Source organism: Chaetomium fimeti, assembly GCF_033439085.1.
Source record: "Chaetomium fimeti strain CBS 168.71 chromosome Unknown B0H64scaffold_6, whole genome shotgun sequence".
NCBI classification, from domain to species: Eukaryota; Fungi; Ascomycota; class Sordariomycetes; order Sordariales; family Chaetomiaceae; genus Chaetomium; species Chaetomium fimeti.
Genome location: NW_026944334.1, coordinates 2836889 through 2861849, shown reverse-complemented (window position 1 = coordinate 2861849; position 24961 = coordinate 2836889). Strand labels below are relative to the sequence as shown.

Below are 24961 nucleotides of genomic sequence, written 5' to 3'. Positions count from 1 at the left end.
CACGAATATGCAGAACTGTCCCAGCAACCTGTTGACTTCGAGTTGAGAGATTCGACCTTTTCGCCTTTCCGGGGGTTTCACCGCCAGACATACATACCTTACCTAAGTTGTGTCCGAGAGAGATTATCGAATACCCCTTTGGGCGAACCAAAAGAACCGGGGGTAGACGGTAGACGACCCGTTGGGGGCGGTATCTGCGGGAGGGTCGCAGCGTATCACGTCAGATTGGGGTTTCATTTTACCAAGGCTCCTGCTTGGTGGTTAAATACGGTTGATTGGCACTGGATTTCGGAACCGAGCCACCACCTTAGCCGGTCCGGGGGAGTCTCGCCTGTCAGGGGGGCAATGTGTTGGTTGCGAGCCGGTTGCGTTCCTCTCCTTCGTCAGTGAACGGGAGAACCAGAAAACGCGACTGTCTGGTTTCGGGACAGCCAGAGTTATTTGGACGTTGTATTAGCGGCTTGCCGCCGATGCAGGAGCATTAGCGAGACTCGCCCGTGCGTACAATAATAGTAGGATATTGTGTTTGGGGTCTGGAGCAGGAGAAATGAGGAGAGGTAGATGTTATGATAAAGGCGGTCTATTACGGTTCCCACAAGGGCAGCGTTCCTCACCCTCCCGCTGCGCGTTATTTGCCCATGATTGTTGCCCGGATTGCGGCCGACAAGACTTGTCACGTATCTCGCCATTCGTGACGTGTGAGTGAGTGCGCTGAATGATGGCTGAAAAGGAGGCAAGGGTCGGCATCGGGGGTTCCAGGGCGGATAATATCAACAACGAGGAACCACCGACGAAGGACAGTGGCTTGCGGAATAAAGCTGAGCGCTTGCATGAATTTAATGAGGCAGAGGGGTACATCATCGATATCAACGCGGATGATACGACCAAAACATTGGGGATTAAGCTTGCCGGGGATGGGCATACTGTCCTGATTCCGCAGCCGAGCGACGACAAACACGACCCGCTGAACTGGAGCTGGGCGAAGAAGCACTTGATCCTCTTTGTCGTCTCATTCGTTTCCTTTCTCCCTGATTATGGGAGTGCGACGGGTGCGGTGACTCTGATACCACAAGCCGAGTGAGTTTCGGTGGCCCTGGTGGTTTTAGCTTCGTTCGGACGAGTTGGCTAACAAATGGGAATAGGGAGTGGCACACGACACCGGATTATGTCAACCATTCGCAGGCTGGAAATGTGTTCATGTTGGGTGCAGGTGGCGTCATTGGTATGTTCCAAGATCTAGGGGTTTCGGTAGACTGGCGGACTAACGAAGCTCGCTGATAGTCGTGATGCTGAGCGCCTATTTTGGCCGCCTCCCCGTTGTCTTTTGGTTCCTCATCGTGTCTACGGCAACAGCAGCTTGGTGCGCCGGGGCCACCGCTTTCGAGTCGTTCATGGCGGCTCGCATCCTCAATGGCTTCTTCTCGACTGTCAGCCAGGCAGGTGGACTCATGTTCCTCAAAGACATCTTCTTCTTCCACGAGCAGGCGCGCAAAATTAACATCTGGGCGTAAGTGCCATATGCCGACATCGTCAAGATAGCACCGCTGACCGGTAGTAATGACGGTACAAAGCTCGTTTATCGTCATCAGCCCGTACATGGGCCCTCTGTTGGCCGCTTTCATCACGGAGACACAGCGTTGGCCGGTGCCGTTTTGGGTCTTCTTTGCGATGAACGTTCTTGGCCTGGGGCTGGTGATCTGTTTTCTCCAGGAGACATACTACGACCGCACCATTCTAGCCGTCGAGCAGCCAGAACGGGGCAGCCGGATTGCGCGGTTGACGGGAGTAGCGCAGTGGAAGTCGCGCCACCTTCGCAACACCTTTCGGCAAGCGTGCTGGCGCACAGTCAGTGTGTTATTAAAGCCAACAGTGGCTATATCATGTCTTTTCTACGCGCTGGTAAGTCCCGGTGGCTCTCCTAAGGGGTGATAAGAGGGTGAGGACAAGGGACTAACTGGAAGGTTGGTGTTTATTAAAGACGTTTGCCTGGGCCGTTGGAATCAACACGACGCTCGCCATGTTCGTGACGCCACTATACGGCTTCGCCCCGAGACAAGTCGGCTTCTTCTACTTCACCCCGGTGGTGGCCGTAGTCCTAGGCGAGGGGGTAGGACATTGGATGCACGATGCACTGGCGAAACGTTACATCCGGCATCACAAGGGCCACTTTGAGCCCGAAGCTCGACTGCGCATAGTGTTTTTCTCGATGCCGTTCGTCATTGTCGGCTTGGTACTCATCGGGCAGTGCTTCGAGAATGCATGGCACTACATGGTGACGAGTGTCTGCTGGGGCATGTATGTTTTCGGTATGATGATCACAACGGTGGCGCTCAACAGTTACTGCCTCGACAGCTACCCGGAGGCGTCGGGAGAGGTATCGGCGTGGTTGAACATGGCGCGGACCGTGGGTGGCTTCATCGTCAGCTACTTCCAGGTTACGTGGGCTGAAGCGCAGGGCACCAAGTTGAGCTTCGGAATCCAGGCAGCTGTGTGCGTGGCTGCGTTTTTGTTCATCATCGTCCTGCTTCGGTGGGGGAAAACGATGCGGGTGTGGTCCGGTCCGTTGAATTTTGCAACCACCTGAGGGGCCCATGGGGTGGGTGGTGGGGAAGATCTGGTGTTAATTGAAGCGAAGCTTCAGGTTCAATTGATGAGTCTCTGAGATGTACAATGTACATTGAGGAAGCGAAGAAGGAACGCTTCGTTTCATTTACTCGTGTTTCCCTCCAGAGTTCTCAGAGGAGCGATTGGATGCCACAGTTCGACTGCATTATCGCGCATAATCGGCTTGCATGCAGGTAAACTGAACGTAGTTGATGCCGCCAGATACAGTTGAATCTGAACGCAGTTGATGTCGCTGGACGCAGTCAGTTTACACCGTCAAACTCGATTGAACTGAACGCAGTTGATGCCGCCCGACGCAGTTGAACTGAGTATATAACCACCCAGACTCTGTTCTCTTTCCGCCCGACGGGGTACTGCGGACGCGCAGTCAGGGACGCCTGGTAGCGCAGCGGTACAACAATACCGTTGTAGAAATGTAGATAACCTCACCTCTAACTACAGCTAGATATCCTCCAAGATCAAGGCCGGCCACACACTGAAGACCGATACACCTCCCTAAGAACCCGAGAACTTGACCGTCGAATAAGAGAAGCAGCAAGAGCAGGTTTCAAGAGGGCAAGCGTTCGAGTCGGATACTAACCACTACAATATAACTGGCCTCTCGAAAAGGATGTAGGCGCAGCCGCCTTCGTAAGACGACTGCTAACTACCCCCCGAAGACGTTCCCCCTTAACTGGGCCGGAGCATGAGGGACTAGGGTGGCAGTTGCAGAGGCAGGGCGGCCGAACCTTTTTGACTTTTTAACGTATAGTTAAGAAGTTAGTCGACTGTTGAATAGATACGTGTATGTCAAGATGTCGCGATCTTTTGGTTGTTGGTGGTTGCGCTCGATAGGTTGATGGACGTACCTCCTTTTTTTTAGCTGTGGCCCACCAACTTACGTACCTCCTACCTACAACAAACGTCACATTTCAACCTGTCGTATTTTAAAACATAGCGGTTGCGGTTAGTTGTGTGATATTGTGTTTTGAGTTTAATTTTTATATGTATATCCATACAGGTATATATATTTCTTCCCACGGTGTGAGAGGGCCATCTCGAGTTCCTGTTAATCCTGCGCACCCAGGGACCGTGACCCGAGGTGACCCGAGTTGCCTCACTCATATCTCGGCGATGCGTCATTCACTTTTGCCTGCCAGCTGCAACCAGCTGCCGGCCCGCTTGCTCAATCATGATGGATCTCAGCGGGTCCGTCACCACTGGGCTTCATTCTGCAACATCCAAAATGCCAAACAAGAGGAGCATCATATCTCAGCACGAGATCGACGATGTTGCCCCTGTCGAAGACCTGACTCAGCCGCTGACGCTGCATTCCAAGCGCACCGAACGACGGCGAAGGAAGCAGGAGCAGCGGGCAACTTCGACGTCATCGGCCGATCGACTGCGAGGATTTCTCGACCTTCCTTTTGAGCTGATGATGGGCATCTTGGATTTACTATACCCGAGCGACATTTTCGTCCTATCCCGGGTGAATCATGATCTGCGCCGCTTTCTGCTCGCGAATGAAACGAGCATCACCCGCCGCATCGTCGATTTCCGCTACCCGATCCTCGAACGATGCCTCGTACCGCCGGTTTTGATGGAAAACATCGACCCGGCCATCCAGCTGTTGCTCAGGAGCCCCGACCGCCCGGACCTCACCTTGTCGCATCGGACCGGCCCTCAGAATATACCGTCCCCGGACAACACGCTCCATTGCACATGTTTGACCTGTATGGTTCGCTGGAATGCACTCTGCGCCGCCGTCGACTTCGCCCACTGGCAAGACAATCTCGACAAGGGCGTACCGATCCCCACAGTCGCCCGCGGCACAGTTCCTCCTTGGAACGGCGAACTCCTTGCGAGGAATCGCCGCGTCGTCCTCAACGCCCTGACCAGTCCTCTGTGGTACGCCAGAATCCTGGAGGCGCACCTCAAGTCAACCACAAGGTCTATTCGCCGTCATAGCCATAACAAGGCCGACCAGCGCCCTCATTTTCGTATGACCGCCGCGGACATGAGGGCAGGCACGGATGCGTTTCTGCAGCGAGAAGGACCCCCTACCTTTGACTATCCTTATTCGCGAGAGCTGTATTATATGCTTGAGGCCTTCCTGCCGGGCAGGAGCTGGATCGCCGCGTCCCAGAAGTGGGTTTACATCAAGCAGACCCAGGAGTGGCACGAAATGGACCTCGGGATGCTGGTCAACATGGACAAGATGAGGCGGCAGATGCGCCAGAAACCTGTCGTCCAACCGTCCTGTCCTTCTGGTGTCGGGGACGACCTCGCATGGTTTGCGGAGAGAGAACTCGGCGTATTACACAACGGAGAGCTTGCCAGCAGTGGGATTTTGTAAGTAAATAGTGGATTGCTTCCCCAAATTAAACTAAAGATAGGAACTGAAGAAAGTTTAAATACACAAGAGAGAGTTCCTAGGCTTACATGAGCCCACCAAATGCCGTTCTCGGCGCTCGTTATCTCCAGCACCTAGTATACTGCGGCCGTTGAGTGAAAGCGCCTTTCCAATGTGTGGCTTCGAGAGTTCCTTACGGTCCTTGGTCGGTCACGAGGTAAGGCACCGAGTTGTCCGTTTTGTCAAAGTTTTTGGTGCTGTTGTCATCCCCTGCAGAGCCCAGTTGCGGCAATCTGTGCGAAGTCCAGATTAGGTGTTCATTTTTGGTTAGGTGGCGGCGGCGGGGTCTGGCCCCCTTGTTCGTGGTGTCTGCCTTGTCGTGTTTGTCAATTCGTTTCGGTGATCTTGGGCTAACAGGCCAATTTGGGTTGCCGGGAACAGGGGAACATTGAGAAAGCAAATTAACTCATTCATCATCTTTGCCGTTTCTTCTAACATCAGGACAGGGAAACCCCCGAGACGAGGAATCACCAAGGTTCGCTCCTTGGGGTTTGAACGGGCCCCTGTCATTCCCCGCATGGGCAGCTTCGCGGCGCAGCTGAGCGGAGGACCGCTTGCCTGGTGATTGACCGGAGACCTCACTCTCGGCCTGTTCAGCAGCGGGTAGTATAAGAAATTGTTTTGGGCGCAGCGCTGCACGATCGACTCTGTCGCACATATGACTCGCCTCAAAACGGACCCGGCTCTTCGGGCCTTGACGACACATTGTCGACGACCAAGATGCACGACCTCTATCGACATTACGGAACCCGCAGCGTTTGGGAAAAGTACGAAGTCCCCAAGTGTCCCGTTGTCGAGGTGACGGAGCTCTGGGTTGAGGAGGAGGATGGCAACCAGTCGACCGCGGTCTTGGAGACCAAGACCATCAATTCACCCGACATTGACAGTTGGCTTGAGGAGCCACCTCGCCGATCTTTCCCGGACGGCGCCTACACGCGAGCGGTTCGCCTTGTTTGGGTTGGCGAGGACCGCAAGAATGTGCGAGCGAGCCCATCGACGAAAACGTTAGAGAGGTTATCAGAGCAGTGGGGGCTTCAAGATGCCCTGGATTATGCTCGAGGCTGTTTCGCCGGAGTGTCAGCAGTTGAGCCAGATGGTGACCAGCAGGTGTTCACCGTCGCCTACCATCCCAAGCTCGTCGCAGCTTGGCGTCATACGGCCGATAATTCCTCCGCCTCGACATCTCACGTACAGGCTATCATCTTTGCCGAGGGCGAGGAAAGGATCGAACTTCGACGTATCCTGGATTCGAAATGGACGACCTCCACCGTCAAGCACCCGATGTTCCCCGCCCTGGTCTGCAACTTGGTGCTTGCACACGGGCTCGATACTACGCTTGAGGATATCAAGGCGGCCGTCAGGGAGGTGGAGGCGCGCACTGGACATCACCGTTTTGCGTCCCGGCGCCAGACACAGCCGGCTGCTGGTGAGCTCGGAAGCCTTTCGGCGCAGATGAGCGGGTGTGCCGCCAAGCTGGCCAACGGGACACGCAAAATGAAGGTTGTTGAGGCCATCAACGAGTTTATCTCCCAACATAACTCTGGGAGGCCGCCAAACGCCCAGGAAGAAAGGACCATCCCCCCCACCCATACGAATACCATAGACCGCTCGATGAGAGGCTCGGGATATGGATTCTCGGCAGCTTATCTTAACCTTGTCCGGCACCGGGTCCAGATGCAGGCAGTCGATGCGGCGTACGTGCAGCAGCGGGTGCAAATACAAATCGCCGCGCTATTCCACCTGATCGCGCAGCAGGACAACGCCATTGCTTTTGATACCGCCAGCGCAACGCGGAGCATTGCCGCATCCAGCCTGCAGGACTCGTCGTCCATGAAGATGCTCGCCTTGGTCGCCATGTTCTTCCTCCCCGGGAGCTTTGTTGCCGCCCTGTTTTCCGCGCCCTTGTTTGCTTGGGACGAAGCCCTAGCGGCTGGGGGCATGGCCGTGGGCACGCGGCCTCAGTTTGCGCTGTTTTGGGCGGTCACAGCGCCGCTGACCGCTCTCGTTTTCGTTCTCTACGGCGTGTGGATGTGCGTACAAGGTAGAAGGGAGCGGAAGAAGAGCAATACGTTTGTCTGAGGGAAAGGAGGCTTGGCAAGTCCAGATCTCGCTCGAATGGTTTAGTTTATCCATATACCCTCTGCGTCCATCCCATCCAGGCGGGCGCAGATACACAGCAAGCTTCTGACGTAGCAGGTCCGTCATACTTGTACGAGATAGCGATTTTCTCGCCCGTTCTGGAATGGGTCCAGCGTTCAAGTTACCCTTAGACATCACCTTGTTCATACGGCCCGAGTCCTCCAAAACGAGTGGCTAATTATATAATATCTCGATCCCTAAGTGATCAACGTGATCATTACCTTGGTATCCATTAGTACTCTGTACATTCTCAATTCTTTTGGTCCTTAAGTCCTAATTGGATGTTTAGTCAGGACGCTCACCATGCGCAATCCCTTTGGCGCTTGAGCCCATTGATGTAAGATAATGATGTAATGATGATAGAGTCATCCGCTATGGGTAGCTCGCATTAAGAAACCAGGTTCGGCCGGCTCCCCTCAATCTCTCCCTCACCCTGTTCTTTTCCGTTCGCACCACTCCACTATCACTTGTCACCACCAGAATCGATCTCCTACGCCTGACTATTACTAGATACCCACCAGACACCTTCCGGTAGGACCTTACTTTATCTTACCTAATGATCCTCTAGCCTTCGGCCCCTCCCTTTTCACCATGGTGGACCGGTACCGTGTCCGTAGACGACGCCATGGAATGATGCTTCGAGCCTCAACGATGGCTAAATCCCGCCCCTGGGCATCCCTGCCCGCCGAGATCCTCATGATCCTAGAGGAGGTTTCACGGCAGAAAGACGTGGGGTGGGCTTCGTTGGCCTCGGTCTGCAAGGAGTGGCAATTCGTAATCGCGAGGGAAAACTTCCGTCAGCTCAAGTTACGACCGTCTTGCCTCATGGCCTTTGAACGTTTGATCGTTCTGCAGCGGCAGCTCATCCGTTACATCCATCTTGAAATCGAGCTGCCGAGATACTCATGCCGGCAATGCACGACAAGCCCATCAATGCGTAGCATGGATCAAGAGAGCCTGTCCATTAGCCACGGAATCTGGAGCTTATTACGGATCCTCGGTACCTGGGAGCTAGCAAATAACGGCCTCGCAAACGGTGTTACGTTGGAGCTCAGCGCCTATTCTCCCAGCGATACAGAACACTGGTTCAAGAACTACCATTTTACCCCCGATGCCGATGGGAACAATGGCGACAACTGCAAGCCGGACGATCCGGTGCACGGCTGGATCAACGGCCAACAAGTGGTCTCGCCTCCTGCGACAGCCATCCCGAGGCTTTTCTCAATGGTCCATCTCGGATTCCAAAGAGATATTCCTCAAGTTGGTAGCATCACGCGCCTCAGCATACACCGACGCCTACGCCGCTCGTTTAGCACTATCTCCCTGTTGTGCTTGTTGAAGAAGCTGAACGCCGTGGAGGACCTGGTTTACGAGCCGTGGCGGCAATGGGAAAACAGGTCTAGGGCGTTGCATGACCGCTGTAAGCGGGCATCTTGTGCCCCCTTCCTTGCTTCGCTCTGTGCGTTCGATGCCTAATCTCTGGTTGTAGTCCTTCCACCTTCCGTCGAACGCCTTCCCAACACCCTCAAGAAGGTTTCCGTCTTTGAAGATTTTAGCGACACCCTTGCTACGATACTAGTGGAAGACCAGAACCGGAACTTTACATCCGTGCGAATGCAGGTGGAGGCCGTCCGCATCGCGGATCCTCAAGTCGGCGCGGCCTTCGCCTCGAGAAGCCGCGACCTCGAACAGCTCTCGGTATCGTACATGGTGAACGCCGAGGACTTCTTTGGCGCTTGCCTGCCGTCTTGGACTTGGCTGCGCCTTGAGTCTCTCGCCCTCACGTCGCAGCTCCTTTACCACGGTTGGGAGCGTCGGAAGGCCATTGATGCCTTGTTCTACGTGGCTGGTATGACGGCGCTGCGGATGCCCAGGCTGCGCAATCTGGCGATCTGGAATGGCCGGGAGGGGAACGCGTGTGCGTTCATCTACTACACGGACCAGGACTACGCCCATGTTACGTGGCGCGGTACGTGGGAGATGGACCTCAGCCCTCGGGTGGTGGAGGTGTGGGAACGTGTGGCCTTGGAGAGTCGTTCATGCCCGCTGCGGGTCACAAAGCAAGAGGTTCAGGGCGTCATTGGATCTCATGGCGATGCCATCCATCGTTTGGCCTTGCCGTGTCTAGTGGTTGACCCCAAATCGTTGTGGCAAATCCGGCGGGAAGGAAGATAACATCAAGTAGGTAGGTAGCTTAGATACTACAACATGCCCTTCCCGAAGAGATGGCACCCACAGCCATTTTTGGGGCTCCGGGTACCGGAAGGTCAAGGCTTTGCGGTGGAGATGGGATCCATTTAGTGTCTTTTACGGTGTCTGTCTCAACGGCAGGTACCGAGGGCTGGGAGGTCATTGAGGACGGCACCTGGTTGTGCAGCCATCTATGACTCGACTTATGAAGCACTATAGCCACAGTATTCCGAATTTGCGGGAGAGTGAAAGGTGAACCCATTAGCGTAGTATTCGTTTTGGCTTATCTTTCTTTGGAAGCCGTGACTTCGGATATACACACCTCATGAGCAAGAAAAGCGGAACTCCGAGTGTGGTGTCGACCATGGACACCTGAGTCGAGTCGTCGACTGGAGGAACTGGGCCTAGTAGGAACGGAACGAAAGCCATCCTCAGACCTAAATAGACTGGGTTTATTCCCTTTACTTATTTTGTCTTCTTTCTTTTACTTTACTTCTTTTGCTCACTTCACTGTGATTTTCGCATAATTCCTTGCTTTCCTACCTATTTTGGCCAGAGGGTGGTATACAGGTACCTCCTGTATGATCGAGGCCGACTTTCGGACAAATTTGCCCCTGTGGCACAGCCCGTTTCGCCCCACAGCTCGGACAAGCCCTCTTCGGACAACCATTCCTGGAAACGCCGAGGGTCGGGGACAATTGTCGCGGAGGACCCCGCCGCCTTCAAGTTTTCAGGCAGATCAATGACGGCACCAAGCGACCGGATCCTAAGCCACGCAACCTTAATATAACTACAGCGCTAACACCTTAGCATGGCTTCAGGGTCCAGTGAACGGACACCGCTCCTTGGCGAGGTTCAAGACGCACATCATGATGTGGCTCCGGCTGTTCCGAATGGCCAGAACGGGTGGACGGCGCCAGGTCGAGAGGGCGGATCCAAGTCGTGGGTACGGCAGCTTGCCGTCTCGCTGCGCAACCGCCTCAAGGTTCACGTTGAGAACCGAATTTTGTTAACTGGCTTTCTCATTACACTCTCCTTCAGCTTCACCCAGGTCCCGTAAGCAATACACCTCGAGCTTTGTCTGATCCCGGCGTCCGAGTCCATCATAATAGATCCCGCAGCGTCATCCATGACCTAGACTTCTAACGAGATTCATTAATGCAAGCATTTTCTACGTTTTCCACATAATGGAGTGCGACGTCTTTTACAAGAATCACCCTCCGTACGAGGGCAGTGGCGACCGCTGTAGCCGCAACGAGATCGCAGCCGGGACCGCGACCCAGTTCTCCATCTTGGGCATGAGTACTACATTTTGCGGTACCATCAACCTGTTTGTAGCCGGATGGATGGTTAAGCGGTTCGGCCCGCGGGCCGCCCTCATGGTGCAGACTTTGGTGCCGGCTATCCGGGTTGCCACGCAGATTCTCGGCGTCCTAGCCGGCGGCGAGGCTGGTATTATCATTATTCAGTGCACGCAGCTGATTACCATCATTGGAGGCCCAGTTGGGTACATGTGAGTGGTTATTTTGCCACTGTCGTCTTGGGCCTTCATCGCCATCATTTCCCTGTTTGCAAATTACTGACTCGATTTTGGATACCTAGCTTGATTGCCAATATCATCGCCGGTGAGGTGGTTGAGCCCTTACGACGGACGGCCGTGTTCGGCATGCTTCAGGGCTGCATCATGCTGGGACAGGGGCTTGGCTATCTAGGTAAGCAAGGCCCCCATCATTTCCTCTCATCCGTCATGCTGAAAAGGGGTACCAGCCGGCGGCATGATTGGCGATGCTTGGGGCATCAGCCGGCCGTTTGAAGTTGCCTTTTGTGCATTCCTGCTCTCCTCCATCTACGTGCGACTTGCGGTACCATACATTCCCACCGAATCGTTGTCGAGCGGCTCAAAGCCCAATTCCAAGGGTTTCGCAGAACTGCTGTCTCCGTTGAGGGTTCTTGCTCCGCAAAGGCTCATTCTCAACACGGGTGTGACGAGGAACCATTATGGGGTGCTGTTTTTGTGTGCTGGGGTGTTTCTCGGCGTTGTAGGTCGCAGCTTACCCCGGAAACCGCCGCGTCAACCTTCGCCCGTATGCTGATTTATTACTGTAGCTGGCTACTGGATACGCACCGTTGCTAATCCAGATGTATGCCACGGCGGTGTTCGAGTTTCAACAGGGCGATAATGGCTGGCTTATGTCGGGGTTTGCGTTCATGCGCGCCGCTTTTTTGATCTTCCTTTTCCCTCGCATCATCAGCAGTGGCCGGAGATGGTACCAGGGCCGGGAACGACGGATGGATACAAGAGACCCTAAACCCCGCCGACCCTCCTCCCTGGCGACGAATCCGGAGGAACTTGAAGCCCCCGTAGGCAGCTTCGCTGAGGAAGAGCCAGTGTCTGCCGATGAAGTTAAGGAGGACGAAGGCACCGCTTTTGATCTTTTCTTTCTTCGTATAAGTTTGGTCGTCGACGGCGTGTTGACCATGTGCGCAGCCTTCGCCACCAAGAGCTGGCACATCTATCTCGGTATGGGTTACTTGACGCCATCCCGCCGCCTCGCTGTTGTCCATCATGCTAACATACCTACCTCTCTAAGCTGCCTTTTTGCTTCCCTTTGCTTCCGGCTCTGCACCGGCAGCCAAAGGCGTCATGACGGAAATGTGCTCGGCGTCAACGAGAGCAGATGCGTTGAACGCTTTAACCCTCGTTGAGAACATCGCCAGGCTTGCAACTCAGGGGTTGTTCGGTTTTGCCTTTGCGGCGTTGGCGCAGATCGGTAAACCGCATCTAACCTTCTTTGCTAATGCGGTAAGTTCCGGTTTTCAGGGTCAGATCGCTGAGCAGGATTGGAAACTGATGTATTTCGGACGCAGGCCATCGCGCTCTTTGCATCGGGCGTCTTGTTGCTATCTCGCTTCCCTCCTGAGGGGAGCAGGCTCGCAGAGACGAGCCATGGTCCGGAACATCCCTTTAATAACGAGGGACCTGAGCAAAACCACGGGCCGCAAGACGGTGTTAGGGCATAACCAGGTCGAGGCTTCACCATGCCGCGGATGGGATAACTACAGTTGTCATCATTGGCAATCGATGTAAGGGCCCAACTACTGGTGTTTTAAGAGGGCACGTACCCAGCCACGCAGCCACGCGGACGGGCGAACATTCCAACGCTAATCTTCCGAGTGGTATGTACTTCAGAGTCACTTCTGTGCCCTAATTTATGAAAATATGTTGCCCAGTGGAAGAACTGAAAGGCATCGCGTGCACCTAGGTGGTACCAAATATTAGGGAAATGCGAAGTGGGTTGCGTGCCCACATGAGGTGTGTTATGGAGCGATATTTACCTTCTTGGCCCGAACGGTGGCATGCTATCTCTTCTCAACGAAGGACCGGCCAGAAAGAAAAGGGCCAGGGAGTTGTGAAGCTGGGTACGTTGGCTGCTGTGGCTCGGGACGGGACTGGCGCGGTTATTTTACAATGGTCAAACATATTGATTATCCATAAATCCTAAGTATAAACACTGAGCGCCGTGGTAACCATAAGTCAGGTATCCATCTATCTATTACTTGGTAGACGTTTTGACCAGTCCCACTACTGCCGGCTGGTCCTCTCCCCGCATGCGTTACTTGTACCTCGCATCGGCTAAAGTCCTCCGTAGCAGATACCCAAGATTTTCATATTGCGATGTTTATCCCGTTTCCAGTAGTATCTCGCTTGTGCACCATTTGCGGGGTAGTTAGAGCCAATGCGAATTTAACATGCTTCAGTTGCCTTTAGTTGGATCGCCCTGGCTCGTGCAAAGACGCTGACCTCGCTCCATGTCGTTCTCACTTCCTCTGAACTTCATCGAAAACCTGTGGTGACTCTGGGCGCCATCGATTCCCGGGAAACCAGGCCGATATCGTCAAAAAGGCCAGCGACATCCCTCCGAGCATGGTTTCGATGAAGTCGTTGCGGTATATTTTCGGCGCAGCCCTTGCAACGGGCGCGCTGCTCCATCCTGCTGTCGTCAACGCAACCCCAACAGGATTTCGAAGCACAACAAGATCGGTGCTGGTGGAAGACGCAGCTCCGGCCTGTTCGAACGGCGCCACCATTGAAGATCTATGGTTGGTCACACAGGTGAACGTTACGAACTCGAATGACGCCCTGGTGGAACCTGGGAGTGCGTCCTGGACGATTACCAACACGTTCACCAACGTTACTGAGCGCCTCACTTGTAGCTTGCTGGCCGGCTACAGATGTGAAATGGATGGTACACCGGAAGACGATAGCTTTCACATATGGCTACAAATCAATCTGAATGTGGCATCATTCACATTTAACCAGACTCTTCCTTGCGGAAGCGAGGCGGCCTCAGAGTACGCACCCCCCAATCAACTGAATATCTTATAGTTTTAACTGCTAACATTCTCTTCCCCGTAGAACTGCGTATGCCATCGGAGGGGTAGAACTCTATCTGACGTGTGGCGAGGGAAACCTATCCTGTCATGATGAAGATGATGACGGCGGATATGCGAATGGACGGGTAACTGTGGTACCTGCGGAGGCCTTATCGTATGTGTAATGGTACACAGTCCTTGTTTGGTATAATTTAGTACGGAATTCTTTCCGTTTTGAAGCCCTCGACCATTGAAATGAATCCCGAGTACCCTCACATCATATTATACATTCGCCGAATAGCTACCAACTATCTAGACTTTCCGCCCTTGACCACGTGTGTGGCCATCACTTCTTCTACTATTACGCGAAGAAACACAAGAGTAAATCCAACTGCCCAAACGCTCTCTGTCTCGGGATGACGTTAACATGATATCATAACAAGTGGCAAAGGATTGCGAAGGCCACCATCCGCTCCGGCCCATCCCGGACACCAAAGGGCAACCAAGCACGTCGAGGACACCCTCCCACGCTCCCCATTTGCACGTACACAGCAACTCTTGCATTGATTTCCTGCGCGACGTACCTACCCGAATAAACTTGTGGATAGCACGTCGATCCCCTGGCCAATTCCTCCTTTTCCCTTGCAGAGCGGAAATGCCAAGCAGTAAAGGCATCCCCACCGACCCAGAACTCCGCGAGGAGCTCAAGGAAGGTCAGGCGATTCGTCCTGCCGGCAACATGTAATTCGCGTGGCGATTGCAGGCTAACTAAGCTCCTTTCTTTCTCAACAGAGATCCAGCAAGAGGCCAACAAGTCCGGAGATGGCAAGGGGCAGTGGGCAGCTTGGAAGGGGATGAAGTTGGCAAAGGAGTATGAGGCGCACGGCGGCGGCTACGACAATGATCCTGGGTCGAAGAACGAGCCGAAGACAGGTGCGCCTGTGGCCAAGGGCGAGAGCAAGAAACATGACGAGTTGGATGTCTGATTTCGCGAGACATCGTCCATGCCTGTACATAGGTGTGTACATAGGTACCTTGCACCATATTGTTTGAGGTGTGGACTCGTGGAAGGACGCTGTACCGTCGTGTAATATTATGTTGTTTCTCATGCTCAATAATGTACCACGCTTTTTATCGTGTTTCCTAACCCTGCCCATGCGACTTCCTTTTTCCCCACGCAGAAGTTGCGTGGATATGGCATCGGGCTTTGGGGGGAGGGCTTTCCATCTTGCTTCGAGGGGCTGCTGGACGTGGTGCCCCCCCGGCTGGTGGACGCGGTGCCCCGGTTGGTGGACGCGGTGCCCCAACTGGTGGACGCGGTGCCCCGATTGGTGGACGCGGTGGCCCTCGGGGCCGGGGACTGTGAAGATTGAGAGGTGAAGCTATGCGTCGTTGCATCGTTTTGTCAGGAATAGGGGAGAGGGGCAGTCGAGCTGGCTTGATTTGTCGAGGAGGATGTCAGATTTAGAGAGCCAGAGTGATGATTTCTAGGGACCAGACGCTGGCGTCGTGGAGGCTTGGAATTAGGTAGGTACCTACCAGATAGAGCGCAACACACACTATACCAGTAACATTTTGCAAATCCGCCTGGGCAGGAGTGTGTGCACTAAAGAAAATGGCCCCCAAACAAACTGGTCCTCAAACTGGCCCCCAAACTGGCCTTCACCCGCGGCGCCGTGTGATTTGATTTGAACATTGCATGATAATCGGGAGAGGAAAACAATGTGGCGCTCCACCGGGCGGAGTCCGGACAAAATCCGAATTGGTTGGAGCGGTCAAACCACTGGTAAGGTACCTAGGTACCTACTAAGGTACGCTTTCCCCTCACTTCATCCAACGACGGCGGGCTAAAAGGGAGAGCCATTCATCTCGCCTTCATCCCCCCCACACATCTTTCGCAAAATGACCCGAGAGGCTCCCGAAACGCAGACGGAGGACGAGAGGAAACCCCATGGCGCCTCCCACCATCATCTTGGTGGTCTACCATCCGAGTTGTTCGACAAGATCTTGTTCGAGATCGACGCTGTCCGGGATCTCGCCCACTTCATCACCACGGCTCGCTTCGTGTACCAACGCTTCACCATTCAAAGGCGGGCCGTCCTTTTCCGGGTCCTGCAAAACGAGCTAGGCCCGGTGCTGGCTGACGCCAGGTTCCTGTTCATATTCCCTTATTCGGACCCCACCGACCAAGTCCGCTATATTGAATGGCTCTACGTTATGACCGACGTATACCACAGTATGCTCCAGGGCGGCACCGAGGGTGCCCTGCCCAACCTCGAAGAGCTAAAGGGGCTTTGCCGCACCCTCTACCAAATCAATTTCATTGCCGATATATACGTTACAGCTCGGCTGACGTCGTTCGACCTCGGTGGCGGGAGCGGGACTCCCGCCACGGCACCGCCCTCGCTCTTGGAGCGGCGACGGGTTGTACGTAGCTTCTACTGACGCCAGATCCTAAGCAACGCCTGGGCCGCGACCAGGCGCGGCAAACACTGGAGCCAGGAGGATACAGCGGCTATCAGCAACTTGAGTACGCATCAAGGCGAGGCATTGGGCTTGTTCGGCACGCTTAAACCTTGGGAGATGCAGCAGATCGACCACGTCGACGTCTTCATTACGTATCTATGTCTCGCGCTCGTGCACAACTCCCCGCAGACGGCCGACGGCTCCCCAGAGATCGTACCCCGCCAGTTTGACGACCTGTTTGCGCACCTGCACCTTCTTGTCCAGTTCCTCCAGAGCCATCGTGGTGTTGCCGACCGGGCCGTCCGTAATCTGGTAGCGGCCGAGGACCTCGCGCGCTGCGAGGACCTGTACGACAAGTACGTGAACGCGTACCAAATGATCCCACTGAGGTTCGCGTGGCAAGCAGACCGGGCAGTCTCCTTCCCGGATCCGGTCACGGACAAGTGGGACCAGGACGGGTTGGTTGTACCCTACATCGAGGACGGGCTCGACCTCACCCCATACGGCTGGCTGGACGCTCTGCGGGGGCGCTACGTCAAATGGTTCGGTGAAGGGCTGCACTCGCTTCCCCGGCTGCCTACTGGGCAGGCCCATGGTCAACCATCGGAGCAGAACGATGCCCTGTATCACTGGAGGCACGCTGGGTTTTGCCTGTGGGACCGGAAACGAGTTGAGGCCTTGAAAGAATTGAGCATGTTTGAGGGGCAGCTGTATACCGGATGGACTTTTAACCGCTCGGTCGAGCGGGATGGCTGATAAGACGCCACAGGAAATTGTTTGTTCCGATTGCTGCTCTTAAGTCCCTCTTGCGGACCTTCAAGACCTTGGCCGATGGAAATATCGCACCAACCTTGAGTGACCCTGTGCTATACCGCCCAAACCCTGCTCTTACGTATATGATATGAGACTTTCTTCTGGCTCTTCACTAAGCACTACCACTTTGAGTAAAGGCTGTCCTGCATACCTATTGTGGCTTCGATAAATAGTAGGTAAGCTGTTATTGACCCGAGCAGGTGCTCCGAAGAGCCAACTTCTCACCCCCTAGTTCCTAGCATGCGCCGGCTTAATATCACGAAGAACCTTGTCCACCGACTCTCTCGCCTTCATCTTATACAGCCATTCCTTCACCACAGGATACTCCCCTAGGTTGAACTCCTCCTCCTCCAAGGACCACTCCATCCAGCAATACCACACGACAAACGAGATATCCGCAAACGTCAGCTTCCCACCCACAAGCCACGGCCCATCACCACCCCCTTCCCCCTTCTGCTTCACCTCTCCCAGGTAGCTCTCCAAAACCCCCGACACCCGCTTCACCTCGCCCGCATACCGCTCAAACGCACTCGGCAACTTCTCATGGTGATACATCTTGAACCACGTCGCCTGGCCAAAATACGGCCCTTGCCCCGAGGCCTGGAAGAACAGCCACTGCTTGGCGAGGTACGCCTCACTGGTTCCGGGAGCGAAGCTCAGCTTGCGGTCCGTGTCGTAGCGCTCGACGAGATACTCGACGATGGCGCCCGACTCCCAGAGGGTGAAGTCCGAGTTGTTGGGGTCGCGGATGGCGGGGAGGCGGCCGTTGGGGTTGATGGCCGTGTATTCGGGGTTCTTGACGTCTTTGAAGTCGATGGGGATGTGTGTGTAGGGGATGTTGAGCTCTTCGAGCATCATGGTTACTTTGGGCGGGTTCGGGCCGCGCCGGCCCCAGAGCAGGATGGGCTGGAGGTTGGAGTCGGGGGTCATGGTTACGACAGTGGAAGTTGATGAGTGAATCAAATTTTCACGGGGGCGACCTTTGCAACTCTGGACTGCCGGGAGATTATGTACGTAGGTCCTTCACCTCGTGGATCTTCGATCGACACAACCGGCCGGAACGTGGCCGCTGTAACGGGTGGACTACAAGAACGCCACATGCATGTTGGCACCGCCCCGTTGGTCAACTGGAATACCTCAGCTCCTGCGAGAATTCCGACTAAAGTATCAAGAGGCATATGGTTGGCAATTCTATGTGGACGTGCATGAGATCTCCCACATACGTTCGAGATGATTGGATACATGCCCGGTATCGGGATTCTAAGCGGGGCGTCATGTCCAACACACATTGCCGCGCTTGCCGAGGGGACCTGCAGTACATATGTACCAGGGTTGTTCCCAACTAGTTTCCAAGGGTAGAATCGATGGTCTCAATAATGGCATCCTGCCTCACGAGGGGAGAATGGATGAAAGTGAAATAACGTGAATCGGGGTGTGAGATTAGGTGGGTACAGAGAAGGTGGTAGGGTTGTAGTGTAGTTGCTAGCTTTTTCTCTATTTAACCCATCGACCGATGAACTTTGCTTTCAAGCGTCCCCTTCGAAGCAACGTAAACTTCCAGCTACACCCAAAAGCACAGTTTTCGGGCCGGAGTGGGGCCGGTCTCGGGGCCGAAGCGGGGCCGTGCCGCCTCCTAAACAGGCAATAATAGGCTCTTACGCATCCTAGGATAATTGACGCAGCCAGCGCCATTTGAACCCCCCTGCAACTTGCTCAACTTGGAGAAGAATGACCCTTGCCCCGAAGAGCATGTCCCGGTGTGCCCGGGAGACCTCGAGCTCCTTTGCACGGGTTGCTACCTTCCCCTAGATGATGTTGTTCGCGACGCGTTGGATGAGGTCTACCCTGACGCCGAGTTCTTCGAGGGTCGCCTTGGACTCATTGTTTGGTCCTTACTCCTCTTCCACGTTACTGTCCATGTGAGAAATTTCAGCAAGTACGCATTCAACCAGCTCCCGGATGGGCAGTACCCATGTTTTCGTTTAGCTTCGCGCGAGGTTGGCTGTTAATAATAGTCCGAACTACGGTAGCGGTTGACATCCATGTTGCGAAAGGGCAAGCCCGCCGTAGCCACAAGGTTGACACTAACATTCGCATAGCAGTATCACTGGGAGACCCTGCTGACGAACTTATGCCGCGGCCGACAAAACTGTCCAAGGGGGTCGCCGAGTACGCCCTTTACTACCAGCGTACCGAAATCGCTAGAACGAGAGCTAGCTCTATCGCCATATTGATGGGCTTGCTCAGAGCCTCGGCCACAGTCCGGCCATCGACCGCAACTTACCCGCACCGAAAAACAACTCGGGTTGCCTTTCCACAGATGAGATACGCCGGCGGGACTCACAGGAGCATACCGAGGAAGGTTTCCGCGGTATACGGTTATACGCCGCCCGAATATTAGCTGTCCTCTGCTAAGGTAGGTAGTTAATATGTAGCGCGTTTCTCGCGACGTTGATGGTTCTATTGCGTGGATGGTTTGGTATACGTTGCGAGGTTCGTTACCCCCTAATTGCCCAGGCCATGTCGCCTTTTCTAGCCTCGCGTCATCTCGGTGACCCCAGGTGAGAAGTAACTATCACCACCCGCATTCCAATACCGGCTACATGGTAAGGCGCTGTTAGTTCTGCACACTCGAGACATTGCCGGAGAAAGACAATGAGGGGTATTCTTCTGGAAATGCAAGGCACACAAACCCATGTCACGCATAGTTCGGTGCTCGTTCAAACAAGAGCCCTAAGACTAACCCCAACGGTGCCTGTCCATTGTGTCCTTAACTGTTAAGCCCCGCCGGAGCACGGGTCTTTGGTGTGCAGCGAGCCTCGAAGCCTCGAGATGGAATGGCGCGAAAACTCATCCCTGGTCGAATGCAACATCGTAGCATTGCCAATGCGACACGCTCCTTGAAATTGACCAACCGTCCTTGGCCTTCGGCCTAATTAAAGCGCGAGGGGCACCGGCTGACGCGACTTCCCAACTGCACACTCCAAGTCTCAGCAATCTGCGCGAACTCATACGATGTTGGCTCGGTCGTTGCTAATTGGGCTCGCGGCCTTGGTGAGCACCAGTCATGCCGCCAACAAGGACAAGTATTACGACTACATTGTCGTTGGCAGCGGACCTGGAGGAGGTCCTCTGGCGAGCAACCTCGCGCGGGCCGGTCACTCCGTCCTGCTAATCGAGGCAGGCAGCGACCAGAGCAACAACATCAACTCGGAGATCGTTTCCTTCTTTCCCATTGCTTATACCGACCCCACGCTGCGCTGGGACTTTTTTGCCTTCAACTTTGCCAACGAAACACGCAATCTGCAGCACAACCATCTAACGTGGCGGCGTGCCGATGGTTCCTTTTACGTCGGCCGTGATCCGCCCCCCGGGTCGACTTTGCTGGGCATTCACTATCCCCGAGGCGGGACATTGGGAGGAAGCTCCGCCGTGAACGCCATGTCGACAATCTACCCGAGTGAAAGCGATTGGGAAAACATCGTTGGGTTGACAGGTGACGCGTCATGGAGGTAAGAGACCAACAACATCTCCGCTTGCTTCTTCCCCTGACATGCCTTCAGTCCAAAGCACATGCGCAACATCTTTGAGCGCATCGAAAACAACCACCACCTCGCTCCCGGCACTCCGGGCCATGGGTTCAACGGCTATCTCGATACCATTGTAAGCGACGCTTCTGTCTGGGCTGGCCAGGACGACCTCTTGACTGCCCTGGGAACGGTCGCGGGACATCTCGGCCAAAGTCCAAGCAACATCAGCACCTATGTGCGCTCGGACCCAAACGCTCCCGATCCGAATCGTGACCAGGCCCAGGGCGTATTTGGTTCCACACTGCATGCGGACGCAAGATGGCGCCGCTTTACCTCACGCGACTATGTCCTCGATACCGCCAATGCGGCCGAGCCCGATGGCCAGAAGAAGTATCAACTCACTGTTCAGCTCGACACCTTGGCCACCAAGGTGCTTTTCACCAATGCCAACCATCCACGCAAAACGCCGAGAGCCCACGGCGTCGAGTTCCTTCAAGGGCAAAGCGTTTACGGCGCAGATCCGCGGCACACGGCCTCCAACCAGGGAGTGGCCGGCCGCGCATATGCCCGCAAAGAAGTTATTCTTTCTGGTGGCACCTTCAACTCCCCGCAGCTGTTGAAGCTCTCTGGTATCGGCCCAGCAGCGGAGCTAGAAAAATTCAACATCAGCGTAGTTGTTGACCTGCCTGGCGTTGGCACAAATTTGCAGGACAACTACGAAGTGCCCGTCATCGGTCATGCTGCCAGGGACTTCCAGCAGCCGATCCCAGATCCCGACGCTCCGGCCTGCACCTTCGGGGTCCCGGGCGACCCGTGTGTCGATCTTTGGAAACAGGGACTCGGACCCTACATGGGAGGGGCAACCCTTAATAGCATCTTCCGAAAGAGCGCGAGTCCCGCATACGACGAGCGCGACTTCTTCCTTGTCGGCGGCACGTTTGCTCTGCGCGGCTTCTGGCCGCCTACCGACTCGGTGCCCGCTGACCCACCGAACATGTTTGGGCTGTCAACGGTCAAGATCAATCCGCAGAGCCGTTCTGGCAGGGTGCTGCTCAGGAGCGCGGATCCCCGCGATACCCCTGACATCAACTTCCACCTGTTCGAGGAAGATGATGCGGGCACCGAACTTGATCTCAACGCCGAGCTAGACACCGTCAAGTGGGCTCGCCGTGCGTTCGCCGACGTTCCCGCTCCGCTCGGCCCGATTGCGCCGATCGAACCGCCGTGCCCGGAGGCGCCGACGGCGGACGGCACATGCGACGACGAAACAGACAGGGAGTGGATCAAGAACCAGATATTCGGCCACCACCCCACAAGCACATGTGCTATAGGCGCCGACAGCGATCCCATGGCCGTGCTGGACTCCAAGTTCCGAGTACGTGGTGTCCAGGGGCTCCGTGTCGTGGATGCGAGCGCGTTCCCCCGCGTGCCGGGGCCGTTCCCCGTCCTTCCCACGTTTATGCTTAGTGAGAAGGGCACTGAGAGTGTCTTGGAGGACTCTGACTTGTGGTGATGGGTATACGGGGATGGAGACGTCAAACTCCCACGGGTGGAACGTGCTAAGTTTCAGAGTTCACAGTGATAAGTAGGTAGGAATGCTTTGAAATCGAACTCTAATTAACAACACCGCTTTATCAAGACATTCTATCACTCCAAGTACACTGCGAACCTTCATGAAACCTCAAGGCTAGTCCCATCTACCGATTCCGATTACGCCGCTGGGCAGCAGCCTTCTCCTCAAGAATCTGCTCCCTCCACAACGCCGTGCCGGTAACGGCCGCCACCCGAGTAAAGTCCTCCCCAAATTGACCCTTGGCCGCGCTACCCCAGAACTGGAAAAACATCTTGGTGCCACCAATAAACCCACTGCCACCCCTGGCATAACTAGCAACAATCTCTCTGCCTTTCTCGTCCCAGCCCATCACAACGTTCGGGTCACCCGGGCATTGTGGAGCGCCGTCGGTGACCCTGATCAGATAGCTGCCCGTGATCATGGTGCCGATTCTCTTCTTCTTGGGGTCCTTGGGCATGCCCGTCTTCACGATCGGCTTGTCACGCTTATGAATCGCCCTCACCTCGGGGCAGTTCAGCTTATTCGCCTCGTACCAGCGGAAGGTTTCTCTGCGCCCGTTGCAGAACAGCGTGAAGGCGTATTTGTCCTTCACCAGCCCCTTGCTACCCTCGTACTTCATTTCGACGGTGTTGTTCTGGTTGCTTTTGTGCAGCTCGATGTTGTAACTCTCGAAGTTGGGGATGTGCACCTTGCTGTTTTTGCCGCCGACGGGTGCGGTACCGAAGACGCCCTTCTTGATGGAGATCAGAGGAGCCGACTTGTCTTTCTTGTGGCCCGAGGTATGCAAGATGAGCTGTTCGTGCCTTGAGAATAGTTTGTGATGTCTCGCGATGTAGTGGAGGGGGGCTTTGGCGTCTTCGCCGCAGAGCTTGAAGCTGCGCCCGGCCCCGCGGACAACGAAACGCATCGGTAAACCGTGAGGGCCGCGCTCGGCGAGAGCCGGGGCCGGGGATGACTGGGAACTGCCCATTGTGTGGCGTAGAGAGGGATGGATAGATGGATGGATGGATGGATGGATGAAAGAAGGGAGAACGGAGAGCGGTGGATCATGAGAGATTGCTTCATGTTTATAAAACCGCTTTTTTGGCCTCAAGGAGGTGCTGTTGGTTCAATGATGGCCAGCCCCCAACAGGCGCGGTTCCTCACGCAACAATTGTTGGTGGCGCAGCTCAGCCCATGTTTTGGACTTGCATTTCCCGGTTTGTCAGAACTCAAAAAGAAGAAAAAAAGCAGCAGGCCGCTGCTGGCCGCGACCGAAACATGAAATGAGACGGTCGAGACCCGTAAGAAGCTGGTCCTCAAGGAGTGAGGGGGCCAATAAGCGGCCCACACCAGATGTGGAAAACTTGAAGGATGAACCCCCTAACCGATCAACACTCACAAACATCTCCCGTTGTAGACAACATTTTTTGAAATTGCAATTTGATCTACTGGAAACGCCGTTTAACAATTGTTGAGACACTACATACGCAATACCAAGTAACGGTCTGTCCAGATATGTGCCTGAACGGAGTGAGAGCTTGTTCCGGACCCCAACACTAATTATAGCAACAGTGCCACGAAGCCGACAGCACCGGCGGCCATGCTTAGTTTGGTCGCGGCCACACCTCCCGTTGCTACCGTGCTTGTAACGGAACTCGAGGGCATACTCGGGGTCGTGGTACTGGACGGGGTGGTGGTGTTCGGGGCCTCGTACTTGCTGCAGACGGCGTCTTGCGCGAGCGGGCAACTCTGATCAATGCAGATTGCCTGTAACTGGGGGCCCAGGGGCTTCACGACCTCGACAGGCGGAGCACAGCGGAGGCCAAACATGGTTTCCAAGGCCATGCCGACGCTCTCGAGGTCATCCTCGGCGACGCCGAAAGAGGCACCGGCCAGACCGACCTGCTGGACGAAGTAACCCAGCTCCGCCGGATTCAAGTTCATAAACTTGTGAACTTTGAACATGGACGGATCGCCCTCGTAGCTGGCGAAGGCGGGCATCCCCTGCATGGAGCAACCGAGCAGGGTGCCGAAAAACTGGTAGAGGTGGGTAAGAAGCTTGCTGCAAGATGGGTGTGTCAGCAGACGCATTTCCCAAAGTTGCGGAGGGTAAAACAATTCGAGATTTGGCCGCACTATTGCTTGGAGTTCTCGTCGTCGGCAGCCTTATTCTGTTTCAACGGAGTAGCACCTCCGCTATCGAGGAAGTTCACCGACTCCCCGGAGCTGCCGCCGCGATTGGTACTGTTGAGGGTTCCGTCGAAATACGGTAACAGGTTGACGTTCGTGCCGTTGTAGATCCCTTCAGCAAGGATCCCGGGAACGACGATGCCAACGTTTGGCTGGGTGTCTACGACAACCATTGGGCCCTGGTTAGCTGGCACTAATCACACAACGAGATCACACAACGAGATCTGAGTTTGGCTGCAAGATAAGGACATACAGTTTCCAATAACAACGGTGTTCACTAACGCAACCAGCAAACTGTACTGGTTCTCGGCCGTGTTGTTCTCGAAAAGCGCAGTTGTGTAATAGTCGCATATGGACGTGTCTGCGGGCCGTTGCGCAACGGCGTTGGCAATGAAGGCAGAAAAGGCCAAGGCGACGTCGGTGAAACGCATGGTGGATGGAGGTGTAGATTCTTTGTAAAGTTTGGTGTCCAATACTGTGCTGATCCAGGGGATACGCTCGAGAATACAAGAACCCCAATTACAACTCAGGGGCGGCATGCGATCTATATACCCGTGTAGGAGAACGTTCAGACACGTTATCCTAGTTTCCCGAAACTCCTCGCGGTGCTTCTATCGAAGAGTGGTTGCTCAACTAGCGTCCTTTCCACCGCTGCCAGCCTCCCTTGGAGCACTTCCCAAGGTGTCT

At 54.9% G+C, this 24961-nt stretch overlaps 10 protein-coding genes across 10 annotated transcripts; 8 read left to right on the top strand and 2 right to left on the bottom strand.

Moving 5' to 3' along the window:
- Positions 1 to 587: 587 nt before the first annotated feature.
- On the top strand, positions 588 to 2669 carry B0H64DRAFT_364551 (major facilitator superfamily domain-containing protein). Its single transcript, XM_062801838.1, has 5 exons — positions 588 to 1077; positions 1143 to 1222; positions 1282 to 1507; positions 1572 to 1899; positions 1979 to 2669. Exons 1-5 carry the CDS (start codon positions 716 to 718, stop codon positions 2582 to 2584), a joined length of 1602 nt encoding a protein of 533 aa, XP_062657248.1. The 5' UTR covers positions 588 to 715; the 3' UTR covers positions 2585 to 2669.
- Positions 2670 to 3850: 1181 nt separating this feature from the next.
- On the top strand, positions 3851 to 7096 carry B0H64DRAFT_326682 (uncharacterized protein; the record flags this gene model as incomplete). The annotated part of the gene is made up of 2 exons (XM_062800752.1): positions 3851 to 4876; positions 5738 to 7096. 2 exons carry the CDS (start codon positions 3851 to 3853, stop codon positions 7094 to 7096), a joined length of 2385 nt encoding a protein of 794 aa, XP_062657247.1.
- Positions 7097 to 7807: 711 nt separating this feature from the next.
- On the top strand, positions 7808 to 9331 carry B0H64DRAFT_419396 (uncharacterized protein; the record flags this gene model as incomplete). The annotated part of the gene is made up of 2 exons (XM_062805378.1): positions 7808 to 8420; positions 8646 to 9331. 2 exons carry the CDS (start codon positions 7808 to 7810, stop codon positions 9329 to 9331), a joined length of 1299 nt encoding a protein of 432 aa, XP_062657246.1.
- A 664-nt stretch (positions 9332 to 9995) lies between these two features.
- Positions 9996 to 12499, top strand: B0H64DRAFT_218998 (major facilitator superfamily domain-containing protein). The gene is made up of 7 exons (XM_062799552.1): positions 9996 to 10402; positions 10512 to 10859; positions 10949 to 11058; positions 11114 to 11385; positions 11453 to 11867; positions 11938 to 12149; positions 12215 to 12499. Exons 1-7 carry the CDS (start codon positions 10158 to 10160, stop codon positions 12365 to 12367), a joined length of 1755 nt encoding a protein of 584 aa, XP_062657245.1. The 5' UTR covers positions 9996 to 10157; the 3' UTR covers positions 12368 to 12499.
- A 373-nt stretch (positions 12500 to 12872) lies between these two features.
- On the top strand, positions 12873 to 14008 carry B0H64DRAFT_219011 (uncharacterized protein). The gene is made up of 2 exons (XM_062799553.1): positions 12873 to 13699; positions 13764 to 14008. Exons 1-2 carry the CDS (start codon positions 13272 to 13274, stop codon positions 13903 to 13905), a joined length of 570 nt encoding a protein of 189 aa, XP_062657244.1. The 5' UTR covers positions 12873 to 13271; the 3' UTR covers positions 13906 to 14008.
- A 162-nt stretch (positions 14009 to 14170) lies between these two features.
- On the top strand, positions 14171 to 14706 carry B0H64DRAFT_477218 (uncharacterized protein; the record flags this gene model as incomplete). Its single annotated transcript, XM_062808191.1, has 2 exons — positions 14171 to 14433; positions 14513 to 14706. The coding sequence occupies exons 1-2, from the start codon at positions 14376 to 14378 to the stop codon at positions 14704 to 14706; spliced, it is 252 nt and encodes an 83-aa protein (XP_062657243.1). The 5' UTR covers positions 14171 to 14375.
- Positions 14707 to 15622: 916 nt separating this feature from the next.
- Positions 15623 to 16942, top strand: B0H64DRAFT_444970 (uncharacterized protein; the record flags this gene model as incomplete). Its single annotated transcript, XM_062806818.1, has 2 exons — positions 15623 to 16147; positions 16223 to 16942. The coding sequence occupies 2 exons, from the start codon at positions 15623 to 15625 to the stop codon at positions 16940 to 16942; spliced, it is 1245 nt and encodes a 414-aa protein (XP_062657242.1).
- A 285-nt stretch (positions 16943 to 17227) lies between these two features.
- Positions 17228 to 18184, bottom strand: B0H64DRAFT_477216 (glutathione S-transferase; the record flags this gene model as incomplete). Its single annotated transcript, XM_062808190.1, has 1 exon — positions 17228 to 18184. Exon 1 carries the CDS (start codon positions 17927 to 17929, stop codon positions 17228 to 17230), a length of 702 nt encoding a protein of 233 aa, XP_062657241.1. The 5' UTR covers positions 17930 to 18184.
- Positions 18185 to 19953: 1769 nt separating this feature from the next.
- On the top strand, positions 19954 to 22124 carry B0H64DRAFT_346451 (GMC oxidoreductase-like protein). The gene is made up of 2 exons (XM_062801334.1): positions 19954 to 20511; positions 20563 to 22124. Exons 1-2 carry the CDS (start codon positions 20015 to 20017, stop codon positions 22040 to 22042), a joined length of 1977 nt encoding a protein of 658 aa, XP_062657240.1. The 5' UTR covers positions 19954 to 20014; the 3' UTR covers positions 22043 to 22124.
- B0H64DRAFT_426241 (uncharacterized protein) lies at positions 22125 to 24780 on the bottom strand. The gene is made up of 6 exons (XM_062805725.1): positions 24528 to 24780; positions 24221 to 24434; positions 23708 to 24146; positions 23233 to 23288; positions 23179 to 23202; positions 22125 to 23064 (listed from the first exon to the last, which is right to left on the bottom strand). Exons 1-6 carry the CDS (start codon positions 24703 to 24705, stop codon positions 22227 to 22229), a joined length of 1749 nt encoding a protein of 582 aa, XP_062657239.1. The 5' UTR covers positions 24706 to 24780; the 3' UTR covers positions 22125 to 22226.
- Positions 24781 to 24961: the final 181 nt, after the last annotated feature.